This window comes from Ovis canadensis, chromosome 15 (assembly GCF_042477335.2).
Source record: "Ovis canadensis isolate MfBH-ARS-UI-01 breed Bighorn chromosome 15, ARS-UI_OviCan_v2, whole genome shotgun sequence".
NCBI classification, from domain to species: domain Eukaryota; kingdom Metazoa; phylum Chordata; class Mammalia; order Artiodactyla; family Bovidae; genus Ovis; species Ovis canadensis.
Window position 1 is genome coordinate 56,058,389 of NC_091259.1, and position 23,014 is coordinate 56,081,402.

Here is a 23,014-nt window from a genome sequence, read left to right on the forward strand (position 1 = left end):
AGAAAATAAGCTTGATAGCCCTATGCACAAATTTCCAGTCAGACATGAGAATCAAAGGCACAGAGATAAGGGATCTGTACTCAGTACCAACTATTGGTTGGATGTCTACCAGTTGTAGATGTGTATCACAAAATCATACACAATTTCAGTCAGACACACAGCCAACACACAGACCTCATGTAAATAGAATTGAAAATCACAAATTAAGATAAACTGGCTTTTCAGTTTTTCTAGGAAACGAAACTAAAATTATTGACTGTATTGCTTAATATAATACAGTTAAGGACTTAAATGTTAGTGTTAGTTTTCACTGGGAGTAAAATATTGAGAATTTCAGACGTTACTCCTTGGATTTCTTTCAATGTAGAGTACTTGAGGGAGTACTCAAAACCCCAGGGAGCTGGGGGATAAAAATAAAATTAGCAACCACTCTCTCAGAATGAGAAGCCATTCACTTTTGAGAGAGTATAACTATTCCTTTGAAATTCCTGAAAGATATGAAAGTTATTTTCATTTTAAAGCTAGAGAAACAGACTCCAAGGGGTTAAGTGACTTCCCACACACCTGTGGTTGAAATTCTAAGCTGATTTTCCTGGTTCCAGCATCCTTATTCTGTGCACCGCATAGTCAGATGATGAGAGTGTGGGATTCACAGTGACCGTTAAGGGAAAAAAGATCTGGTCAGATTGGAAAGGCTTGAATTTATTTTATTATTTTAAAATTAATATTAACTTAATTTTTATTTTATATTGGAGTATAGCTGATTTGCAATGTTACGTTAGTTTCAGGTGCACAGCAAGTGATTCAGTTATACATATACATATACCCATTACTTTCAGATTCTTTTCCCAAATAGGTTATTACAGAGTATTGAGTAGAGTTCCTTGTGCTATATAGGAGATCCTAGTTGATTATCTATTTATATATATAGTAGAGTGTATATATCAATCCTAAACTAATTTATCCCTCCTTGCCACATTTCTCCTTTAGTAGCCGTAAGTTTGTCTTCAAAGTCTGTGAGTCTATTTTTATTTTGTAAATAATTTCATTTGTATCACTTTAATCAGGGCGATGGAAAGACTTAAGGTTCTACACAGAGTGTGGAATCTTATGGCTGGTAAATCAGTGGATCAGAGTTGTGGTCTGTGGAGTAACTTCTTCAGAAGGATCATTAGAAAAAAGACCAGGATTGACCAAAGAAGGACAGATATATCAAAGGAATGATGCAGAAGGCTGGAGTGGGTCAGCTACACAAGGGAGCTGAGGAAAAAGTAAAAGATATATGTTGAACTTATTTAAAATTATGTAGATATAAAAGTGAGAGAATATAATCCAAGAATAAAAGTGTAGTGATTAAAGAATTAAGATGTGTGTATCTCCCTGCTGTTCACTTCTATCTGCTCTATGTGGAGAATACTATCTAGGCAGATATCTTCAGCTTGTCTGTTTATATTTAAGAACAAAAGTCTATAGGGGTTATGCAACATTGGATAAGAGAAGTAGACAGGAATCAATCTACAGATCACTGCCACTGGAGCGGATATACCTTATACAATTCACTCAATTTCTTGGATTCCGCTAAAGTCAAAAGCATCCAGTTCCCATTTTACTGAGCTGCTGATTTTGCAGAAAATACAATTTAATGATCACTACTCATATCCCAAGCACTGTCTAAGCATTTTATCATAGTTATATAGTGTAATTATCACAATAAACCTGAGAAGTGATATAAAAAATCCTAAATATGTTTCAATGTAGCTAGCAATATTAGAGAGATTGCATAGCTTTCTCATATTTATTTAGTGAGCATTTTACATGTTAGACACTGTCTTAACTTTTCGACATTCATTGATTTCTCTATTCCTCACTGCAACATTGAAGTGAAGTAAAGTGAAAGTCACTCAGTCGTGTCCAACTCTTTGTGATCCCATGGACTATACCGTCCATGGCATTCTCCAGGCCAGAATACTGGAGTGGGTAGCCTTTCCATTCTCCAGAGGATCTTCCCAACCCAGGGATTGAACCCAGGTCTCCCGCATTGCAGGCAGATTCTTTACCAGCTGAGCCACAAGGGAAACCCAAGAACACTGAAGTGGGTAGCCTATCCCTTCTCCAGGAGATCTTCCTGACCCAGGAATCAAACCGGGGTCTCCTGCACTGCAGGCGGATTCATTTCCAACTGAGCTATCAGTTAGATGTTAACGTTATTCTCCATTTAATTGTTGCCCAAACTGAGGCACAGAGATTTAGCAGCATGCTCAAAGGTCACAAAACTAGTAAGTGGAGAAGGAGGATGTAAACCCAGGTATTCTAATGTAATTTATTTTGTGTGTGTGTGTGTGTGTGTGTGTATGCACATACATTTTTTAAATCGAAGGACAGTTGATTTACAATATTTCAGGTGTGTGGCAAAGTGATTGGCACATGCATTATTGTTAATGTTAAAAGAATTTAATTTTTATTCTTTCCATTCTTTTTCAAATTCTTTTCCCATTTAGGTTACTACACAATATTGAGCAGAGTTCCCTGTGTTATACAGCAGGTCCCTGTTGATTATCTATTTAAATAAATAGAGCAGTGTATATATGTCAATCTCAAACTCTTGTCTATTGTCACCTCCAACCTGTCCCCTCTGGTAGCCATAAATTTATTCTCTAAGTCTGTGAGTCTCTTTCTGTTTGTAGATAAGTTCATTTGTATAATTTTTTAAGATTCTGCATACAAGTGATATTATATAATATCTGTCTTTCTCTGTGTAACTGACTTCACTTAATATGAAAATCTCCACATCCATCCATGTTGCTGCAAATGGCATTATTTCACACTTTTTTATGTCTGAGTATTATTCCATTGTATATAAGTCAGATACCCTGACTTTAGACCATGTGTTTTTAATCACTGCCCAAATTTCTTGGATTTGGATTAGATAAACTAAATGTTCTTGTCCTTTTCTACTTGGACTCATAGAAGATAGTTCCACCGTGGCACCTAAACACTTTTTAAGAACAGGAACTGCTTTGCTTTCTAATAAATCACAGATGCATTTAAGGCAAAGGTAAAAATATTGGGAGTTTTGTGCAGTAGCAGTATCATAGCTAATGAGGTTTATACAACACATGATTTTTGCTTTTTAAAAACTTCTCCTAAAAGTAAAAATATTATTACTTTTCTGGGTTATTCATAATTGCTCAAGGAGCCTCAGAAGTAAGGTATCTTCAATGTGATTATCAATAACTTCAGTTCATCCCACCTTTAGCCTTCCAGCGCTTCCTCCCATGGAAACATATTCCACTTATATCAGAGGTCTCCATCCAGGAAAATGCATTCAGATAGCCATCATACATACTCCCCTTGCCCCCATTTCTGATTTCTGCTCAGAATTCATGTTGAAAATTTCCCCACATGAAGCAGCCTTGGAAGTCGACTCCGAATCTCCTTGGTCCTAGCCCCATAGATGATTGGGTTGAGCACAGGAGGCACCAGCACATAGAGATTAGCCAGAAAGATGTGCACGTGCCTGGGGACTCGGTGTTGGCCAAAACGGTGGGTGAGGAAGGAGAAGAAGGCAGGGATGTAGAAGACCAGGATAACCCCGAGGTGGGAACCACAGGTACTCAGAGCCTTGTACTGGGCATCACGGGATGGAAGATGAAAGACAGCATGGAGGATGAAGCCATAGGAGACAGAGATGAGGATGGAATCCAGACCCATGGCCAGAAGGGCCATGGTTAGCCCATAGACTATGTTGACAGTGATGCTGGCACAGGCCAGTCGAGCAATGCCCATGTGCTCACAGTATGTGTGTGCCATGACGTGGTGCTGACAGTAGGGCAGTCGCCTCAACAGGAGGATGAAGGGGGAGACAATGGCCACGCTACGAAGTATCCCAGCAAGGCCGATTCTGCCTATGACAGTGTGGTTGAGGATGGTTGTGTATCTCAGTGGGTTGCAGATAGCCACATATCGATCAAAGGCCATGGCAAGAAGAACCGAGGACTCTAGAGCATAAATTGAATGGACACAAAACATCTGGGCCAGACACCCATCAAAGGAAATCTCCCCTGCTTGGAACCACAAAATGGCCAGCATTTTGGGCACAGTTGTGGAGCTGAGAGCCAGGTCAGTGAGTGAGAGGAGGCAAAGGAAGAGGTACATGGGCGCATGAAGGGCACTGTCTGTCACTATGACCAGGATGAGGGTGGCATTCCCAGCCAGTGCTACCAGATACATGGCACAAAAGGGGATGGCAATCCAGACGTGAGCCCACTCCAGCCCTGGGATCCCCGTCAGGAAGAGAGTGGCTGGGAGACGGTCATCGCTGATGTTGGATGCTGGCATTCTGCTTGGCAAATAAAAGGCGTGATGGTACACCTGTCCTGCAGCATGAGAGATCTGTTTCATTCACATAAAATGATGACCTTTCTATGGAGTAGTCTTTCTTAGGCTGAGAGAAATATTTGTTATTCTCTTGCTTAAGAATCTTAAAATACTCCTCCACATATTATCTGCTTTCCCTTCTGCTGATTCCTGTACTCATCAATCATATTTTGAGTTCTATATCCCAAGCAGCAAGCTAAGTATTTAAGCATCTGTCCAACCTGATTCTTCAGGGGTCATCTCCTACACTTCCTTTTCCCATGCCCTCAGAGACTTCTTTATTTTCCTTTTTTCCATGGTTTTTTAAATTTCAGTGAAGGTTTCCCTGTCTTCCTGACACCCTTTTATTTTTCATGTCCATAGATGTCTCATTCTCTTTTCCATTCTTCTGCTTACAAAATCCCATTGAGTGAGAGTATGTCTTCGCTGTGGCATCTTCCACGCTGGCTGTGATAGTGTATCTAGTCATTTTGGTCACTGTTCATTAAGCCTCAATTTTGACATATATCTCATGATTGAATATGTACAGCAAGTTGATATTCAAGAAGCATAAGAGAAGAAAGAAAAATATACATCAACATGCTAGTTGGTAAGACAGCACTCCCTACTATGGCAAAGCCAGGCAAAGTCCAGCATGCCCACCAGTGTAATGTCTGGATATCCTGGCCAGATCAGAATACCAAGTACTCACAGAGGCTGACTAAGGGATAAAATCTGTGGCCCCAAGGTTGTTAACAGTGAAGATATCCTGGAAAGAGAGTCTGTTTCTGGCTGTTGAAGGCTAGCGAGTATTTACAGCCACTCTTCCTTGATAGCATACTGTTGACCCTTGAACAATGAGGGTGTTATAGATGCCAATCATCTGGGCAGCTGAAGATTCTTATATAATCTATTACCTGCCCTCCATGTAAGAGGTTTCTTGTAAAGTGGCTCATCATATCCACTGTTTGGCATTCATGGATTCAACCAACCACCAATCAGTAAGTATTACTGTAGTATTTATTATTGAAAAATCCACTCATAAGTGAATCTGCACAGTTCAAACCCTGTTATTTAAGTGTTAACTGTATTGTGTCCTTAAATCTGTATAGAATTTGGAGAAGCTTGAATTTTAACCCTGCTTCTGTAACAAAGTTTATATGTGAGTGGGAACAAATCTCTCCCTTTCCCAGCCAATCTTCATTTGGAAAGAGTGATGACTCTGCAGTCATTCTCTCTTTTCTATCGCTCATGTTGCTGCATTGGAAAAATTGCTACAATACTTTTTGCCTTCAGTTTTTTGTCTCTAAGTTGGAAATGGCATCACTTGATCTACCAGCTTCACAAGATTTTGCGGTAGAGCTTAAGATAGTATTTATGTGATTAAAAATTTGGACATCCCAAATAATCTCCTCTTCCTTCCTTCGTTTGTTTCTTTAACAAACACTTTTAGTATACTACAAGATAATAGACTGTACTTAACATTTGAACCCCTAATCACTGGGGAGACCTGCCGGGAGCCAGTGTGAGGAATCCCGCCCGTGACAAGGTCATGAGGAAGGAAGCTGACATACGCAAGGCGTGCTCAGACTTCAGGGACCCCTCTGGAAATTCCTAAGCATGTACCCCAACAAAAATCTGCCGGCTTTTGTGCTCTGCTTTTCTACTCTTCTGACATTTTCTGGAAAAAGTCAATTCAGGGCTTTAGTCTTCTGCATTTGAAAGAGGGTTTCAATCCAAAAAACCCTCTGATGGCTTTCTAGCCTGCCTGCAGGACATCCTAGGAATGTAGGGGCTTCCGAGGAGTCAAAATCTTTAGAATAGGACTGATTAAAGGTTTCATTTGTTGAGTCAATACTTGCTGCCAAATTTTCACATCCTTTATTTGTAGATATAGTTGGTATACAGGAAAACAAGTAGTAGACCTTGTATTAGCAACACTAGATCTTTGAGTTAAGTACCTTCTTTGTTATATCCCACTGCACCTTTGTTCTATAGAGATGTAACTTTAATGCTTTAAGGAGATGTAGATTAAAGAAAAACACTTCAGGGGAAACAAAATTAACATTCATTAAGGAAGAGAGCCAAAAGGTGTTAACAAGCCTCTTGGCCAGAAGATAATGTAAATCACCTGAGACCTTTTATATACAAAATGATGTATAGAAAGACTCTGAACTGCGAACGCTGCATAATTTTGTGTTACCCATTGATCTCCATGTTTTATCAAAAGTATAAAAGGCCTTCTGAACAATAAAGGAGGGGGCCAGTTTCTCAGACCAGTTTCTCAGACTAGTTTCTCGGACCAGTTTATCGAACTAGTCTCTCGGCCTGGTTTCTTCGGACTCTGGCTCCCCCCCCCCCCCCCCCCCCCCCCGTGTCTTTTTCTCTCTTTCTTCTTCTCTCCCTTTCCCTCTCTCTGCTCTTTACTTTAACTTCAGGCTGAATCTCCACCTGGGGCGCGGAGGCTCGCCAGGTCTACTTACTTGCCCTGGCTGTTAAGACCCGCACGAAAGGGAGCTTAAGGGGAGGCACCCTTAGATATTCAAGCGGGCGCCGGTGGCCCAACGTAGATGGTGCAAATTCCTTGTCTGGAATTTTATTGGTCTTCCACGTAAACCAAGCTATTCAGCCCTCTTCCTCCACTTAATCTTCCTACTACGCTACAGTTTCTTAATCTAATCTTATATTAATAAATAAACAAAGTCTTTCCACGCCAACGCCGTCCACCCTTCAAATTCCCTGGATCCACCGGGGCTGGACCCCGGCAGAGACCAAGTCCAGAGAGGTGAATATATATAGTCCAGATTGCAAAGCATGTTAATTACAAAACTAAAATTAGATTTTATGTGTTCTGATTCAGTGTTGCAAGCTTTTACTTCACCCAAATGACCATTAATATGAACAATATCTGAATTCCTATGTCTTTTGATAAAGGCATTATGTCAATAATTCAAAATGCTGCAATTATTTTGTTACTTATCTGAATTCCAAAGTGGTAAAGAGAATTAGGAAGCCCACCCTATTTCTGTAGAGGCTTCCACCGAAGACACCAACTGCTCTTGGGCTCCGTACACAGGACTGAGATGCCAGGGGAGAGAAGCTTGGATGGTGGAAGGCAGAGGGCTGGAATCACTACCACCTTCCTGACTCCTTTCTTCCCAGTTTATTCATGGCCCCCTAAGGAAGATATCAAGTGGTTACTGTAAGACAGCCACTACTCTGTGTCCATCTGGGTCTGAAACAATGGGATAAGGATATTGGACTGGAGCTTTACTCTAGGCCATAGTGCGAGCATCCTTCCCAGATTGTCCCAGGATCTGGTTCTTTGAGGTTCCTTTCTCTCATAAGACCTCAATAATTATGCTCTGTGTCCTTCCACCGAACACAGACATTGAGTTTGAATTCTATGAGCGTGTGTAGCCATGTAGTATGTGAGTGTGAGGCTGTTTGGATCGAATGCCAGGTTGTGCAGGAGGTGAGTATGTGAATACAAAATATTGCTTAAGAGTGTAAAAGCTATTTCTGTGCAGGTGTAAGTGGGAGCAGTAAGGAAGCAAAGGGCTCTGAATGTGCAGTCTGGGCTGAGATGTATGATCTTTTATCTGAGGCCAAGTGTCTGGGCTCAGTGTATGTCCTCAGCTCATCTCTGTGTTCCCACCTCCTCTGGTCCAGGGATATGTAAATAAGGTTATTTATTGATTATTCCCATGATGCTCAGGTGTGAAATCAAAGAGGACTCCTCTAGGGATTTGGTGCACATTTTGAGAGACAGAAAGAAAGGGAAGGTAGATAAAGTAACTGAGGGAAGAAAGGGAAATTTTCCTTCATGACTTTTCAAAGAAAGTGGAAATTGAGCATCTAGTGTATGATGGATTATATTTTATCCTCCCTTCTAATTTCTTGCTTCCCCCTCCCCCATCCTCTCATTCTCTTCTCTTTGCTTTATTCCTGTGCCTCTCCTTGAACTCCTCTTGTGGGTACACCAGAATTCTGTGCTTATGAGGCATGGTGAGATAATCATGAGAAAGGGACAGCAGGTAATGGTAGTGGACCTGTGCACACATCATTGTGCAATCAGATTTCACTTACAAACACAAGTTCAAAGGTAAAATTATCATGAATTTCATGATGAGGATAGCAGAGTGGTAAGGAAAGCCAGAGGCCATTCTGAGCATGGATGTTATGTAATTGCCCAGGTCATATGTCCATGAAGCCAGTGCTGATAGGGAGTGACATCAGTGCTGCAGGTAGATCACCTAAGATCCCTTGACATCAACCATCTATCATGTCCTGCACTAGCATCGCTTCCATCAACCCCTTCCAAGACTAGTTATTCTCTCCTCTATAACTTCAGAATACTGTACTCACTTTCCTTCTAATAAACCTCTCTTGAATAACTTTAAACTGTGGTCTTCACTGGAGTCTCTAAAAGAATATTCAAAACACTATATGCCCCCTTCAGAACTTTGACAACTAAAAATTATCATTCAAAGTTTAAAAGGTAGAAATAGACATAATTTTCAGTATATTGTGAATATTAACATTTAAAACTCCCATATGACCATTTAAAGTGGACCCTATGGACTCTTTATGCCCTAAAAATTGTTAACTCACCATTATTTATTTCAAAGTAAATAAACAAGCTTTTCTCAACTGTCAGGAATTTAATATATTGCTTTGTTTCCTTGACTCTGCTCCATTTTCCCACATATATTTTCACTTGAATCTTTCACGATAATTACCTTTTATTCATGTAATAATAATTTTTATGTGTGTTGGAATTTCTGTTTCCTTTAACAACATTAGGCTCAAATGTTTAGCCAAGTTACTCAGTCATGTCTGACTCTTTGCTACCCCATGGATTATACAGTCCATGGAATTCTCCAGACCAGAATACTGGAGTGGGTAGCCTTTCCTTTCTCCAGGGAATCTTCCTAACCAAGGGATTGAACCCAGGTTTCCTTCATTGGAGGTGGATTCTTTACCATCTGAGCTACCAGGGAGGCCCAAAATTGTTTAAAATGTTATTAACTAAAAAAAAGATATCATTGATTTTTAACCTATATGTTTCACGTGTACAACATTATATTTCAACTTCTGTTTATACTACAGCTTGCTCAACATCAAAATTTAGTTTCCATCTGTCAGCCTACCTCTTTCAGTCACTTTCCTCTTTGGTAATCACTATTCTTTTCTCTCTCTATATGCATTTGTTTTAGTTTGTAGTGGTTTGCTTCTCTGGTTGTTTATTTATTTATGAATTTCACATGTGAGTGAAATCATATGGTATTTATCTTTCTCCTTTTGGCTTATTTCACTTAGCATGATACCCTCAAGGTCCATCCATGTTGTCACAAATGGAAAGATATCATGTTATTTTTTTTATGACTTAGTAGTATTCCAGTCTATATACACACTGCATCTTCCTTATCCATTCATCCATTTATTGGAACTTAGTTTCCATCTCAGCTGTTGTAAATAATACTGCAGTGCACTGAGTGGTCTATGTATCTTTTGGTCACTCAGACAGGAAAGAATTTGCTTGTAATGCGAGAGACCCAGGTTTGATCCCTGGGTCAGGAAGATTCCCTGGAGAAGGGAATGGCAAACCACTCCAGTATTCTTGCTTGAAGAATTCTGTGGACAGAGGAGCCTGGTGGGGTATAGTCTATGGGATCACAAAGAGTCAGATACAACTGAGTGACTAGCATACACATATCTTTTTAAATTAGTGTTTTTGTATACTTTGATAAATATCCAAATTTGAAAAGCTGGATCATACGGTCTTCCTATTCTTAAGTCTGTGAAGAATTTCCACACTGTTTTCCATAGTGACTGCACCAATATACATCCCTAGAAACAATGTCCCAGGGTTCCCCCTTTGCCTGTATCCTCATCGTGTTTATCTTGTCTGTTTTAGTTTTTAGCTTATTCATCCTGAAGCTTTCTCTAAAGGTTAAAAAAAAATTTAAGGATAAATATTATCATCATTTTATTTGATCTCTTTTGATTTTCTATGAGTCTCGGGAAAACAGACTCAGTGTCTTTTTTTAAAAAAAAATTATTTAGCTACAATTGATATACAATATTGTGTTAGTTTTATGTATACAGTGAAGTGAATCTGTTATACATATGCATACACAATACATATATCCACTCTTTTTAAGATTCTTTTCCCATAAAGAGCATTGCAGAGTATTAAACAGAGTTCCCGGTGGTACATAGCAGGTCCTTATTAGTTATCTATTTTATATGTAATAGTGTCGTGTCATTTTTTACATTAATCATCCTAACAACTGTGAATGATATCTCATTGTATTTCTAACTTTTATTTCCCTAGTAATTAAATGACACTGAACTCTTTTTATATGCCTGTTGGCCATCTGAGTCTTCTTTGGAAAAATGCCCATTCAGAACCTCTGTCCATTTTTAATATGTTTGTTTTTCTGCTGTTGAGTTGTATGAGTTATTTACATATTTTCAATATTAACCCCTTATTGGATATATGATATGCAGATATCTTATCATTTTGTAGGCTATCTTTTTGTTTCGTTTGCTGTGCAGAAGCTTATTACAGAAGCTTTTAATCATTTATTTATTTATTGAGCATTTTCAGGCACTGTTCTATGTGTTGTACATACATTCAGTAATTTACTTAATCCTCACCATAATTCAAGAGTTAGATATAATTAATCATTGTCCCAATTTTAAAGTTCACAAAAATAGACATAGAAATGTTTAGTAACATGCTCAAAGTAGAAAACCAACAATAAAGGAGAAAGCATTCAAACTCAGGCCCTCTGATTTCAGATGTTGTGCTCTTAACCACTGTCCAAAGTTTTGGAGTTCAGATTCAAGTTCCCTCCAGATGTTTCAACTTTGGTTTTCTTTTTTCATCACTTAACATTCCAATAGAAAAACCCACCGTGAGACGCAGTGTCCACTCCAGAACAGAACTGACTAGCATTTTGGAAAGCTACACTCCCTTCTGAGATGATGCAGAAACTACCTTATTACCTTGTTCTGAGCAATTCAGAATTGCTCAAGGAGCATATTCAGTGTAATCCTTAACATGTCCCATTTATCTGATCATTCTTCATAAAGTGCTTCCTCCCATATCACCATTTCTCTCACATCATAGGCTTTATCTATGTAAATGTAGCTGGGTAATTATCCTTCCCATTTACCTTTCATTCTCATTTCCAACTCCTGCAAGAACTCATACTGAGACCTTCCACAAGTGAGGCAGTCTTGGAAGTCGACTCCGAATCTCCTTGGTCCTAGCTCCATAGATGATTGGGTTGAGCACAGGAGGCACCAGCACATAGAGATTAGCCAGAAAGATGTGCACGTGCTTGGGGACTCGGTGTTGGCCAAAATGGTGGGTGAGGAAGGAGAAGAAGGCAGGGATGTAGAAGACCAGGATGACCCCTAGGTGGGAGCCACAGGTACTCAGAGCCTTGTGCCTGGCATCTTGAGATGGAAGACGAAAGACAGCATGGAGAATAAAGCCATAGGAAATGGCAATGAGGATGGAATCCAGACCCACAGCCAGAAGGGCCACGGTTAGCCCATAGACTATGTTGACAGTGATGCTGGCACAGGCCAGTCGAGCAATGCCCATGTGCTCGCAGTATGTGTGTGCCATGACGTGGTGCTGACAGTAGGGCAGTCGCCTCAACAGGAAGATGAAGGGAGAGACAGTAGCTATACTCCTGAATATACCCACAAGGCCGATTCTGCCTATGATAGTGTGGTTGAGGATGGTTGTGTATCTCAGTGGGTTGCAGATAGCCACATATCGATCAAAGGCCATGGCAAGAAGAACCGAGGACTCTAGAGCATAAATTGAATGGACACAAAACATCTGGGCCAGGCATCCAGCAAAGGAAATCTCACCTGCTTGGAACCACAAAATAGCCAACGTTTTCGGCACAGTGGTGGAGCTGAGAGCCAGGTCAGTGAGCGAGAGGAGGCAAAGGAAGAGGTACATGGGCGCATGAAGGGCACTGTCTGTCACTATGACCAGGATGAGGGTGGCATTCCCAGCCAGTGCTACCAGATACATGGCACAAAAGGGGATGGCAATCCAGACGTGAGCCCACTCCAGCCCTGGGATCCCCGTCAGGAAGAGAGTGGCTGGGAGACGGTCATCGCTAATGTTGGATGCTGGCATTCTGCTTGGCAAATAAAGGGCTCTGTCCAAGGGGTGAGGGTACACCTGTCCTGCAGCATGAGAGATCTGTTTCATTCACATAAAATGATGATTTTTCTGTGAAGTTATCTTGTTTAAGCTAAGAAAAATATTTATTGTTATAACTTGCTTAAGAATCTTAAAAGTTTCTATAACATAAATCAGATTTTCATCTGCTAATTCCTATACTCATCAATCATGCTTTGAGTTCTATATCCCAAGAACCATGATAAGAATTTAAGCATTTGCTCTGTCTAACCCCTCTAGACTTATCTCTTAACCACATTCTGCACATCATTCAGTTGTTTTTTTGTCCCAATACAGCTAGGAATATTTATTGGCCCTCTCTCTCTTTTTTAAAGTTTACAGTATCAATATTTCCTTTGCCCAAGGAGACTTTTTCCTTTTCTTTGTCTCTAATTTTTAAACTCTGGGCAAGTGTCTTTGCCTTTCAAAAGCTTTTCCTCTCTAACTTAGTCCTTAGTTGTCTATTTCTGTTCATCCATCACTTTCCAAAATCCTATTGAGCTGAGACTGCATCTTTACACAATTGCAACCTCCAGACAACATGACTGTGTTTGTACTTAGAAAGTCTGATTAATATTCACCAAAAGACTTAATCCTAGTAACTTCTTAGCAACATAATATTCACTTATTGCCTTAATGATACAATATTTTGCTTACTTACTCTGTGTTTGCAAGGTAACTGCTCAAATACACACCAAATTTCTTATTTTTATGTCTCACTTGAAGTGCCTATAAAGAGACTAGGCAGCCTGAATATACGCAAATACTCCATAACTGAATATCTACATTATTTTGACTACCTATGGGAGTTCAGTGGAAGAAAGCAAGAGGTGTAGTCGACATGCTATCTAGGGAGACAGCACTTCAAACTACGCAAAGTCAGCCTGAAGTCTTATAGTCCCACCAGTTCATGGTTGCATGTAACAGCCAGATCAGAATGCCAAGTGCTGATAGAAGCAGATTGAGGGAGGGAGTAGAGTGTCCTAGCATTCACCAACGGTAGACGTCCTGGATGAGTGAATACATGACTACTATAGAGTGGTAGTATTATACACATCTTCCCTTAGTAACACTGTACACCTAAAAGCATCCTTTGTAAAAGGCCTGGAATCCAGAGCTTTAGTTCTGAGTTTGTCACAAGAGTGTTACTTAACCTTGAGAAAATCCCTTCCCTTCTCTGGGAAGTCTCAATTTATAAAAGCAACAATTCTGGAATCCTTGTCTTAGCTTTTATGCCTATTCACTAGTTAGCATTAAAAAATACCACAACCTTTTTGAGGTTCAATTTTTGTATTTATATATTAGAAATGGAAACACTTGGCTTATTTTTTTTATGGGTGATAAAGAGTAAAGCATATAGTCTTTTAAAAAATTTATTTATTTTTAATTGAAGGATAATGCATATAGTCTTATTAAGTTTGTACACCAAAAACAGTGTGTTCCCCCTTTTGTTACAAGCTCTTGGTCCCATAGCCACATATAGGAGTGTTACAAAATATAGTAACTGTATCTCTATCTTAGCAAAATGAAATCCAAGTTCAGAGAAATGAACTGATGTAATTCAGATCATAACATATCTTACTTTAGAACTGAAATTAAGTCTTAGGTCTCCTGATTCAAGGTATGGTGTTTTTCCCTCACTTAACTGTCCATTTATATGGCTGATACTTTACTTCCTATCTTTTTCTTTCAAGGCACTCCAGTGTCATTATCTGCATTGCTATGATACAATTATTCATTATCTGGACTCCAAAGAGTCACATGAATGTGAAAAGCCCCTCTTATCTGCTTTGAGATTTTCACAGATGGCCCCAGCCACTAAAGGAAAGAAGCTTGGGTGCCACACAAGGGAGCTAGAGTCTCTTCTCTTCCTCTCTTTACCCAGTCTAGTCTTGCCCACAGAGGAAGATTTCAAATGGTTATTTTAAGGCAGCTGCTACTCTGTGACCATCTATAGATAGGAGGACCAGAGAGATTAGGTATAATCAAGATTGCTTTCCAGGGAAAGTCATAGAAAAAAGACATTGTGCCAGAGCACCACTCTGGGTGGAATGGGGGAATTGTCTCCAACTTTTCCCATTCAGCCTTGTTTCTGGGTCACTACGATAGCTATGTGTTTGAGGTCTCCTTCTAAGATATAAACTTCAATCATTGAACTTGGAGTTCTTTCTCAGAACACAGTATTTTCAATTCAAAAACATACCTGTGTGATTGGCATGCATTCACAAGTGAAGCGCACTGAGGTTGAACTCTGTAATGCGTATCATATATGAGTGTGAGGTTCTGTGGGAGGCTGTGTGGAGGTTTGTGCAGGTACTATGTTCCTGAATGCAATTTTTTTTTTTTAGATGTGAAAGTTGTGATTTCATGCATGTGTGCAAGTGTGATTTAGATGATGATAGGATCTGAGCATGGCATCTGAAGTCTGATCTCTTCTCAGTTTTAAGTCTTGTCCTCAGTGAGTGTCTTCATCTTAGCTTGGGGGTTCCAGCCTCCTCATGTCAACAGGCTTGGTAAGTGCAGTTATTTATTACCTCTCTTTGACTCTCAGGTATGAAAACCCAAGGGGGTTACTCTAGGGATTTGGAAGAAGTAGGGATAATTGGATACCCATATGCAAAAGACTGAAATTGGGCTCCTCTCTCAAACTTAACTCAAAATGAATCAAACATCTAAATATAAGACAAATCTACAACAATTTAAAAAAAACCTTAAGTGTAAGTCATTGTGTGCCTGTGTTAGATGGTGGTTTTATGACACACCAAAATCACAAGGGACCAAAGGGGAAAAAATAGATAAATTGGACTTTATAAAAAATATACTTTTAGTATTTCTAGATCAGTGTCAAGAAAATGAAAAAGACAAACCACAGAATGGGAGAGAAGTTTTATAGATCATATACCTGATAAGTACCATGGCTGATTCATGTTGATGGATGGCAAAAACCACTACAGTGTAAGAGGGTTACCTTTTCTCCACACCCTCTCCAGCATTTATTGCTTGTAGACTTTTGGATAGCAGCCATTCTGACTGGTGTGAAATGATACCTCATTGTGGTCTTGATTTGCATTTCTCTGATAATGAGTGATGTTGAGCATCTTTTCATGTTTTTGTTAGCCATCTGTATGTCTTCTTCGGAGAAATGTCTGTTTAGTTATTTGGCCCACTTTTTTCATTGAGTCGTTTATTTTTCTAGAATTGAGTTGCAAGAGTTGTTGTTTATTTTTGAGATTAATCCTTTGTCAGTTGCTTCGTTTGCTATTATTTTCTCCCATTCTGAAGGCTGTCTTTTCACCTTGCTTATAGTTTCCTTTGTTGTGCAGAAGCTTTTAATTTTAATTAGGTGCCATTTGTTTATTTTTGCTTTTATTTCCAATATCCTGGGAGGTGGGTCATAGAGGATCCTGCTCTGGTTTATGTTGGAGAGTGTTTTGCCTATGACCTTCTCTAGGAGTTTTATAGTTTCTGGTCTTACATTTAGATCTTTAATCCATTTTGAGTTTATTTTTGTGTATGGTGTTAGAAAGTGTTGTAGTTTCCTTCTTTTACAAGTGGTTGACCAGTTTTCCTGGAGCCACTTGTTAAAGAGATTGTCTTTTCTCTATTGTATATTCTTGCCTCCTTTGTCAAAGATAAGGTGTCCATAGGTGCATGGATTTATCTCTGGGTTTTCTATTTTGTTCCATTGATCTATATTTCTGTCTTTGTGCCAGTACCATACTGTCTTGATGACTGTGGCTTTGTAGTAGAGCCTGAAGTCAGGCAGGTTGATTCATCCAGTTCCATTCTTTTTCCAGATTGCTTTGGCTATTCGAGGTTTTTTGTATTTCCATACAAATTGTGAAATTATTTGTTCTAGTTCTCTGAAAAATACTGTTGGTAGCTTGATAGGGATTGCATTGAATCTGTAGATTGCTTTGGGTAGTATACTCATGTTCACTATACTGATTCTTCTGATCCATGAACACGGTATATTTCTCCATTTATTTGTGTCCTCTTTGATTTCTCTCACCAGTGTTTTATAGTTTTCTATATATAGGTCTTTGTTTCTTTAGGTAGATATATTCCAAAATATTTTATTCTTTTCATTGCAATGGTGAATGGAATTGTTTTCTTAATTTCTCTTTCTGTTTTCTCATTGTTAGTGTATAGGAATGTAAGGGATTTCTGTGTATTGATTTTATATCCTGCAACTTTACTATATTCATTGATTAGCTCTAGTAATTTTCTGGTGGAGTCTTAGGGTTTTCTATGTAGAGGACCATATCATCTGCAAACAGTGGGAGTTTTATTTATTTATTTTTTTTTCAGTCTGGAAATAGAACTGCCATATGACCCAGCAATCCCACTGCTGGGCATACACACCGAGGAACCCAGAATTGAAAGAGACACATGTACCCCAATGTTCATCGCAACACTGATTCTAATAGCCAGGACATGGAAGCAACCTAGACATCCATCAGCAGATGAATGGATAAGAAAGCTGTGGTACATATACACAATGGAATGTTACTCAACAATTAAAAAGAGTACATTTGAATTAGTTCTAATGAGGTGGATGAAACTGGAGCCTATTATACAGAGTGAAACAAGCCAGAAAGAAAGACACCACTACAGTAACCTAACACATATATATGGAATTTGAAAGATGGTAACAATAACCCTGTATGCAAGACAATGAAAGAGACACAGATGTATAGAACAGTCTTTTGGACTCTGTGGGAGAGGTTGAAGGTGGGATGATATGGGAAAATGGCATTGAAATATGTAAATTATCATATGTGAAATGAATCGCCAGTCCAGGTTTGATGCATGATACAGGGTGCTCGGGGCTGGTGCCCTGGGATGACCCAGAGGGATGGGATGGAGAGGGAGGTGGGAGGGGGGTTCAGGATGGGGAACACATGAACACGCATGGAAGATTCATGTCAATGTATGGCAAAATGAATATAATATTGTAAAATAAAATAAAAAAAAGAATAAATAAAACTAGAAAAAGACACTACAATATTGTAACTAGCCTCCAGTTAAATTAAATTGATTAATAAAAAATAATTTAATATCCAAAATATATGAAGAGCTCTTATAACTCAACAACAAAAAGACAAATTAATTAAAAATATCCAAATGATTTGGACATACATTTCTACAAAGCAAGACAGACAAATAGTGAATAAGCACAAAAGAGATGTTCAGCTTCATTAGTCATTAAGTTCAGTTCAGTTCAGTCACTCAGTCGTGTCCAACTCCTCGCGACCCCAGGAATCGCAGCACGTCAGGCCTCCCTGTCCATCATCAACTCCCGGAGTTCACTCAAACTCACATCCATCGAGTCGTTAATGCCATCCAGCCATCTCATCCTCTGTCGTCCCCTTCTCTTCCTGCCCCCAATCCCTCCCAGCTTCAGAGTCTTTTCCAGTGAGTCAACTCTTCACATGAGGTGGCCAAGGTACTGGAGTTTCAGCTTTAGCATCATTCCTTCCAAAGAACACCCAGGACTGATCTCCTTTAGGATGGACTGGTTGGATCTCCTTGCAGTCCAAGGGACTCTCAAGAGTCTTCTCCAACACCACAGTTCAAAAACATCAATTCTTTGGCACTCAGCTTTCTTCACAGACCAACTCTCACATCCATACATGACCACTGGAAAAACCGTTAGTCATTAGGGAAATGCAAATCAAAACTACTATGAGATATCACTCCACACATTAAAAGGGTTATAAACAAAAATAAAATAAAAAACAAAATCAGAAAATAACAAATGCTAGAAACATATGGAGAAAATGGATTCTTCATACTTTGCAGGTGGGAATGTAAATTTTGGAGAAGCCACTTTGGACAACAGTTAGGCTTTTTTTCAAACAAACAGTTATACATAGTGACTCAGCACTTTTTTGCTAGGTATTAATAAATACTCTAAAGAGCTAAAAACCTATTTTCACATAAAAATTTGTTTACAAATATTTAAAGAAGAATTATTTCTAATAAATAAATAATTTGCATTTAAATAAAAATTTCAGAATAGACAGGTCTACAAAAACTGAAAGTAAATTAGTTATTGCTTGGGTCTGGATAAATGAGAGTAAAGAGTGACTGCTAATGGTAATGGGATTTCATTTTAGAGTGATTAAAAATTTTCTGCAAACTTTGCAAATATGCTACAAAAAGCAGTGAATTTACAACTTTTATGGTATATAAATTATATGTTAATAACAAAATTTTTAAAAAATCATAGAATTTGTAATCATTAAAACTTGAAATTTCAACTGCCTAGGATCTATTTACGTATGTGACACTATGGACAAGGCAAGCCCTGGATCTGAGTGTAGGGTACTGAGAAAGGGGCCAGGTTTGTATCCCAGATCTTAGCTGGTAGCCTTGTGGGAAAGCCAGAAATGTATGGTCATGAGAATAAGAAAGATTGAATTAGCTTCTTTTATTCTTTTCCTTTTTAGTTTCCTCTATTTTTGAGGGATGTTGCAGAGAGAGGCACAAGCAGAAAGACAGTCAATTAAGTAGGAAAAAAAAGATAAAAAGGAAAAAAAGGTAGAGATGGTAATGATTAACAGGTAGGTGAAACATGTTCCAGGGTCTTTACTGGATAAAAATTCTTATTAGGTTTTCTGTAAATGTTAAGTGATAAAGTGATTAAGTGAGTGATCTATGTTTGAATGCAGTTCTGCTTTTGCTCAGTCACTTCAGTCATGTCTGACTTTTTGTGACACCATGTACTGTAGTTCCCCAGGCTCCTCAGTCTGTGAGATTCTCCAGGCAAGAATACTGGAGTGGGTTGACATTTTCTTCTCCAGCAGTTCTGCTACTCAATGGTATTATAACTTTGAACCTAATTTGACCTCCTGGGCAATTAATTTCTCTCACCAGTAAAATGGGAAGATAACATTTCTCTCCAAATTTGATTGTTAAGATTGAAAATGACAATACTTAAGAACTTCTTGATGGAGTCCAAGGAAAATTATAAACACAGAGTATTATTGATGATTATTGTGTTTCTATCACTTGCAGTTCTAACCAAATCTACATTTTGGCTTCTGAAAATTCCTTAAGAAGCGAAGGGGGACTTGGCATGGAGAAAAGAAACCCCAGAGCTGAAGGTCAGGAGGAATTTGTTGTATTCTTGGCAGTCATACTCTTGATCTTTCAGAGCCCTTGGAACCCACCCTGGAGAAGATCTAAGGGGTCATGAGGACCTGGTGTGGGGGCAGCTAAGCCTTGCTCAGCTGGGAGGAGAGAAGGTGTTACTGAAAGTAAACTTAAGTCTACTTTCCTACAGGCAGTAAAGCCAATCCACTGACACCTACTAACACTGGCAGGTGGTAAAGGAAGGTTTAGCATTTATTGTTGGAGGAAGGTGCCAGGCAGGAGTCTGGGGCAGCTAGTGCTCAAAATCCAAAACTCCCCAATGGGTTTCAGCAAAGCATTTTTAAAGGCAAAGTGAGGGAGGGGGATTTCAGGGTCTGTGATCAGCTTGTGCACAATTCTCTGATTGGTTGATGGTAAGGTATAAGAAGCACAAGTTGGAATCAAGATTGCCAGGAGAAATATCAGTAACCTCAGATGTGCAGATGACACCACCCTTATGGCAGAAAGTGAAGAGGAACTAAAAAGCCTCTTGATGAAAGTGAAAGTGGAGAGTGAAAAAGTTGGCTTAAAGCTCAACATTCAGAAAATGAAGATCATGGCATCTGGTCCCATCACTTCATGGGAAATAGATGGGGAAACAGTGGAAACAGTGTCAGACTTTATTTTTTGGGGGCTCCAAAATCACTGCAGATGTTGACTGCAGCCATGAAATTAAAAGACGCTTACTCCTTGGAAGAAAAGTTATGACCAACCTAGATAGCATATTCAAAAGCAGAGACATTACTTTGCCAACAAAGGTCCGTCTAGTCAAGGCTATGGTTTTTCCTGTGGTCATGTATGGGTGTGAGAGTTGGACTGTGAAGAAATCTGAGTACCAAAGAATTGATGCTTTTTTTTTTTTTTGGCTCAAAATTGTTTATTTCCAGCTGGTGCTCCCTGTCAGCGGCACTGGTGTAGCTTGGCTGTGTTCATTCCAGAAGTTAGTGTTAGTCGCTCAGTCGTACCCGACTCTTTGCGACCCCATGGACTGCAACCCTCTGTCCATGAGATTTTCCAGGCAAGGATACTGGAGTGGGTTGCCACTTCCTTCTCCAAGAATTGATGCTTTTGAACTGTGGTGTTGGAGAAGACTCTTAAGAGTCCCTTGGACTGCAAGGAGATCCAACCAGTCCATTCTGAAGATCAGCCCTGGGATTTCTTTGGAAGGAATGATGCTAAAGCTGAAGCTCCAGTACTTTGGCCACCTCATGTGAAGAGCTGACTCATTGGAAAAGACTCTGATGCTGGGAGGGATTGGGGGCAGGAGGAGAAGGGGACAACAGAGGATGAGATGGCTGGATGGCATCACTGACTCGATGGACGTGAGTCTGAGTCAACTCTGGGAGTTGGTGATGGATAGGGAGGCCTGGCGTGCTGCAATTCATGGGGTCACAAAGAGTCAGACACAACTGAGTGACTGAACTGAACTGAAGGTGTAAGACAGTGTCACAGGGTTAACATTATCAATCTTTGGGCTCCAGCCAGACTGGGGGCCACATGCTCATGGTTATCCAGTAGTTAACTTCCATTTGGTGGGGGGTTCAGTATCTGTTTAACCACTGAGGAAATGTGCATCAGATACAATTCTCTATGTATCTCAGGGAGGAACTAAAGATTCTGTAACTGCCATAGGACTGATTGAATTGTTACCAGTTCTCCTGGCCCAACTGCTACTTTTGTCAGTGCATGCTCATATCAATTATCATTATTAATTCTTGAGCTGAATTTTTTGTGACTCAGGGGAGTCCTGGGACACTACAACTTTTGTATAAAAAAGAGGCAGGCAAAGGACATGGGGGAGGAGTCTGCCCTAGGAAGGCCCCACAGGGTCCTGCTCAGTTACAGTTGTGTTGTCTTGGCCTTTGCAGACAGGTCTGAAACAACCTTGGGAATAGATTGCAAGAGGTGTCTACTGGGATCCCACTGTGAGGAGCCTATTCCCAAATTGGCTTAGCTGGGAGACATTATGGCTTTACTATAGCTCTTCCATGGCTCAGAGCCTGAGAGGCAACTCCTGTAAAATGTGGTGTGTGTAACATCTTCTATAGCCTTGCCCTCACTTGGAGAAAACATAGCCCAATCCTCTTGGAGCACCAGAGTCCAGTTGGAGCATTCTCCTATCACTGTTCTTCTGTCTTCATTTTTATTTTCTCTTTCTTCTCCCTCTCCAGGTTTAATTTTCCAACCACTGTCTCCCTAAAATCCCTTCTCTGGTCTTACACTTCCTTTCTCTCACCCAACCTGTCCCTTTCCAGTGTTACTTCTCCTATATTTATCCTCTTTTCTCTGCCTCCTCCTCACTCTCTTGTCTTTCCTCTTGCCCTTCAATCCTTCTCCCTCTATCACCTCTCTCTCCATCTCCTGCCTCCACTTTCTATTTGGCATGAACGTTGAGAAAAAAAATATTAAGGAACAGAGAAGAGCACTTGCTGAACTTAAGCAACATCTCTACTTAGGACAGGAAAGAGGTACTAAACCTGGCCCTACTCTGGAGCAGGAGGTATTTAGTTAAGGCAATTCGAGACTTTCTTAGAGTAGAACATGTGACATGATAAAGTGGAACTCAAGAGTGGGCTGCTCATGAAGTGGGTGACCCATGCCTGTCCTTAAGACTGTCTCCTCTAAAATCCTCAGTGACAGTTTCTCTATGTGTATTAAAAAGAGGTCATCACACTGTACAGGTTTCCCAGGGCTTATCTGGCTCATTCATCCTCCCTACTTCTTCAAACCCAATGCTGCTATTCAGCATCCCCATTCTTCAGCAGTAATTCCCTGAAAACTTTGTTCCGGACACTTGTTGCACTGGTAGAGAATTTCTCTCTGATTTCTAATCTGATTGTTCATTGATGTGATACTGAGCTTCTGAAAGAGAAAAAGCAAAATTTCCCCCAGGGTTCACTTAAAATAATAAAGTAATCAGTGGTGTGTAATTACACTTAACTGTTAGAAATTATCCATGAGAGGCAAACGGGAACTAGCAAGTTCCAGAACAGATAGGCAGAGTCACTTATCACAGTGTATTAAAGGATTTTGGACATGTCAGAGCAATATTATAAAATATTCCCAAATATAGTTTCTTTCCCAGATAGTTGAAACTTCCCTGTGTGAGAGACCAAAGGAAAAGATGCAAGATGCATTGATTACCCTTTTAGCACCCCTCTCACAACCTCATTTGGTCCGGTGTCAAGGAAACATTTCTCATCATCTACTCTTGTTGAACTTTGAAAGTCTGTGAGATGAAAAATTATGATCTATTGTGGAAATCAAAGAATGCTGTTTTTAACCACTCATAGGAAA

General features: G+C 39.7%; 2 protein-coding genes across 2 annotated transcripts; both read right to left on the minus strand.

Annotated features, from left to right (window-relative positions):
- Positions 1 to 3,381: 3,381 nt before the first annotated feature.
- OR52D1 (olfactory receptor family 52 subfamily D member 1) lies at positions 3,382 to 4,338 on the minus strand. The gene has a single exon (XM_069554734.1). It carries the CDS (start codon positions 4,336 to 4,338, stop codon positions 3,382 to 3,384), a length of 957 nt encoding a protein of 318 aa, XP_069410835.1.
- A 7,237-nt stretch (positions 4,339 to 11,575) lies between these two features.
- Positions 11,576 to 12,544, minus strand: LOC138420435 (olfactory receptor 52D1-like). The gene has a single exon (XM_069553652.1). It carries the CDS (start codon positions 12,530 to 12,532, stop codon positions 11,576 to 11,578), a length of 957 nt encoding a protein of 318 aa, XP_069409753.1. The 5' UTR covers positions 12,533 to 12,544.
- Between the last annotated feature and the right edge of the window lie 10,470 nt (positions 12,545 to 23,014).

What these genes read in the sequence shown, in the direction of transcription:
- OR52D1 (XM_069554734.1), bottom strand. Translation starts at nt 4,338, where the DNA reads ATGCCAGCATCCAACATCAGCGATGACCGTCTCCCAGCCACTCTCTTC.
- LOC138420435 (XM_069553652.1), bottom strand. Translation starts at nt 12,532, where the DNA reads ATGCCAGCATCCAACATTAGCGATGACCGTCTCCCAGCCACTCTCTTC.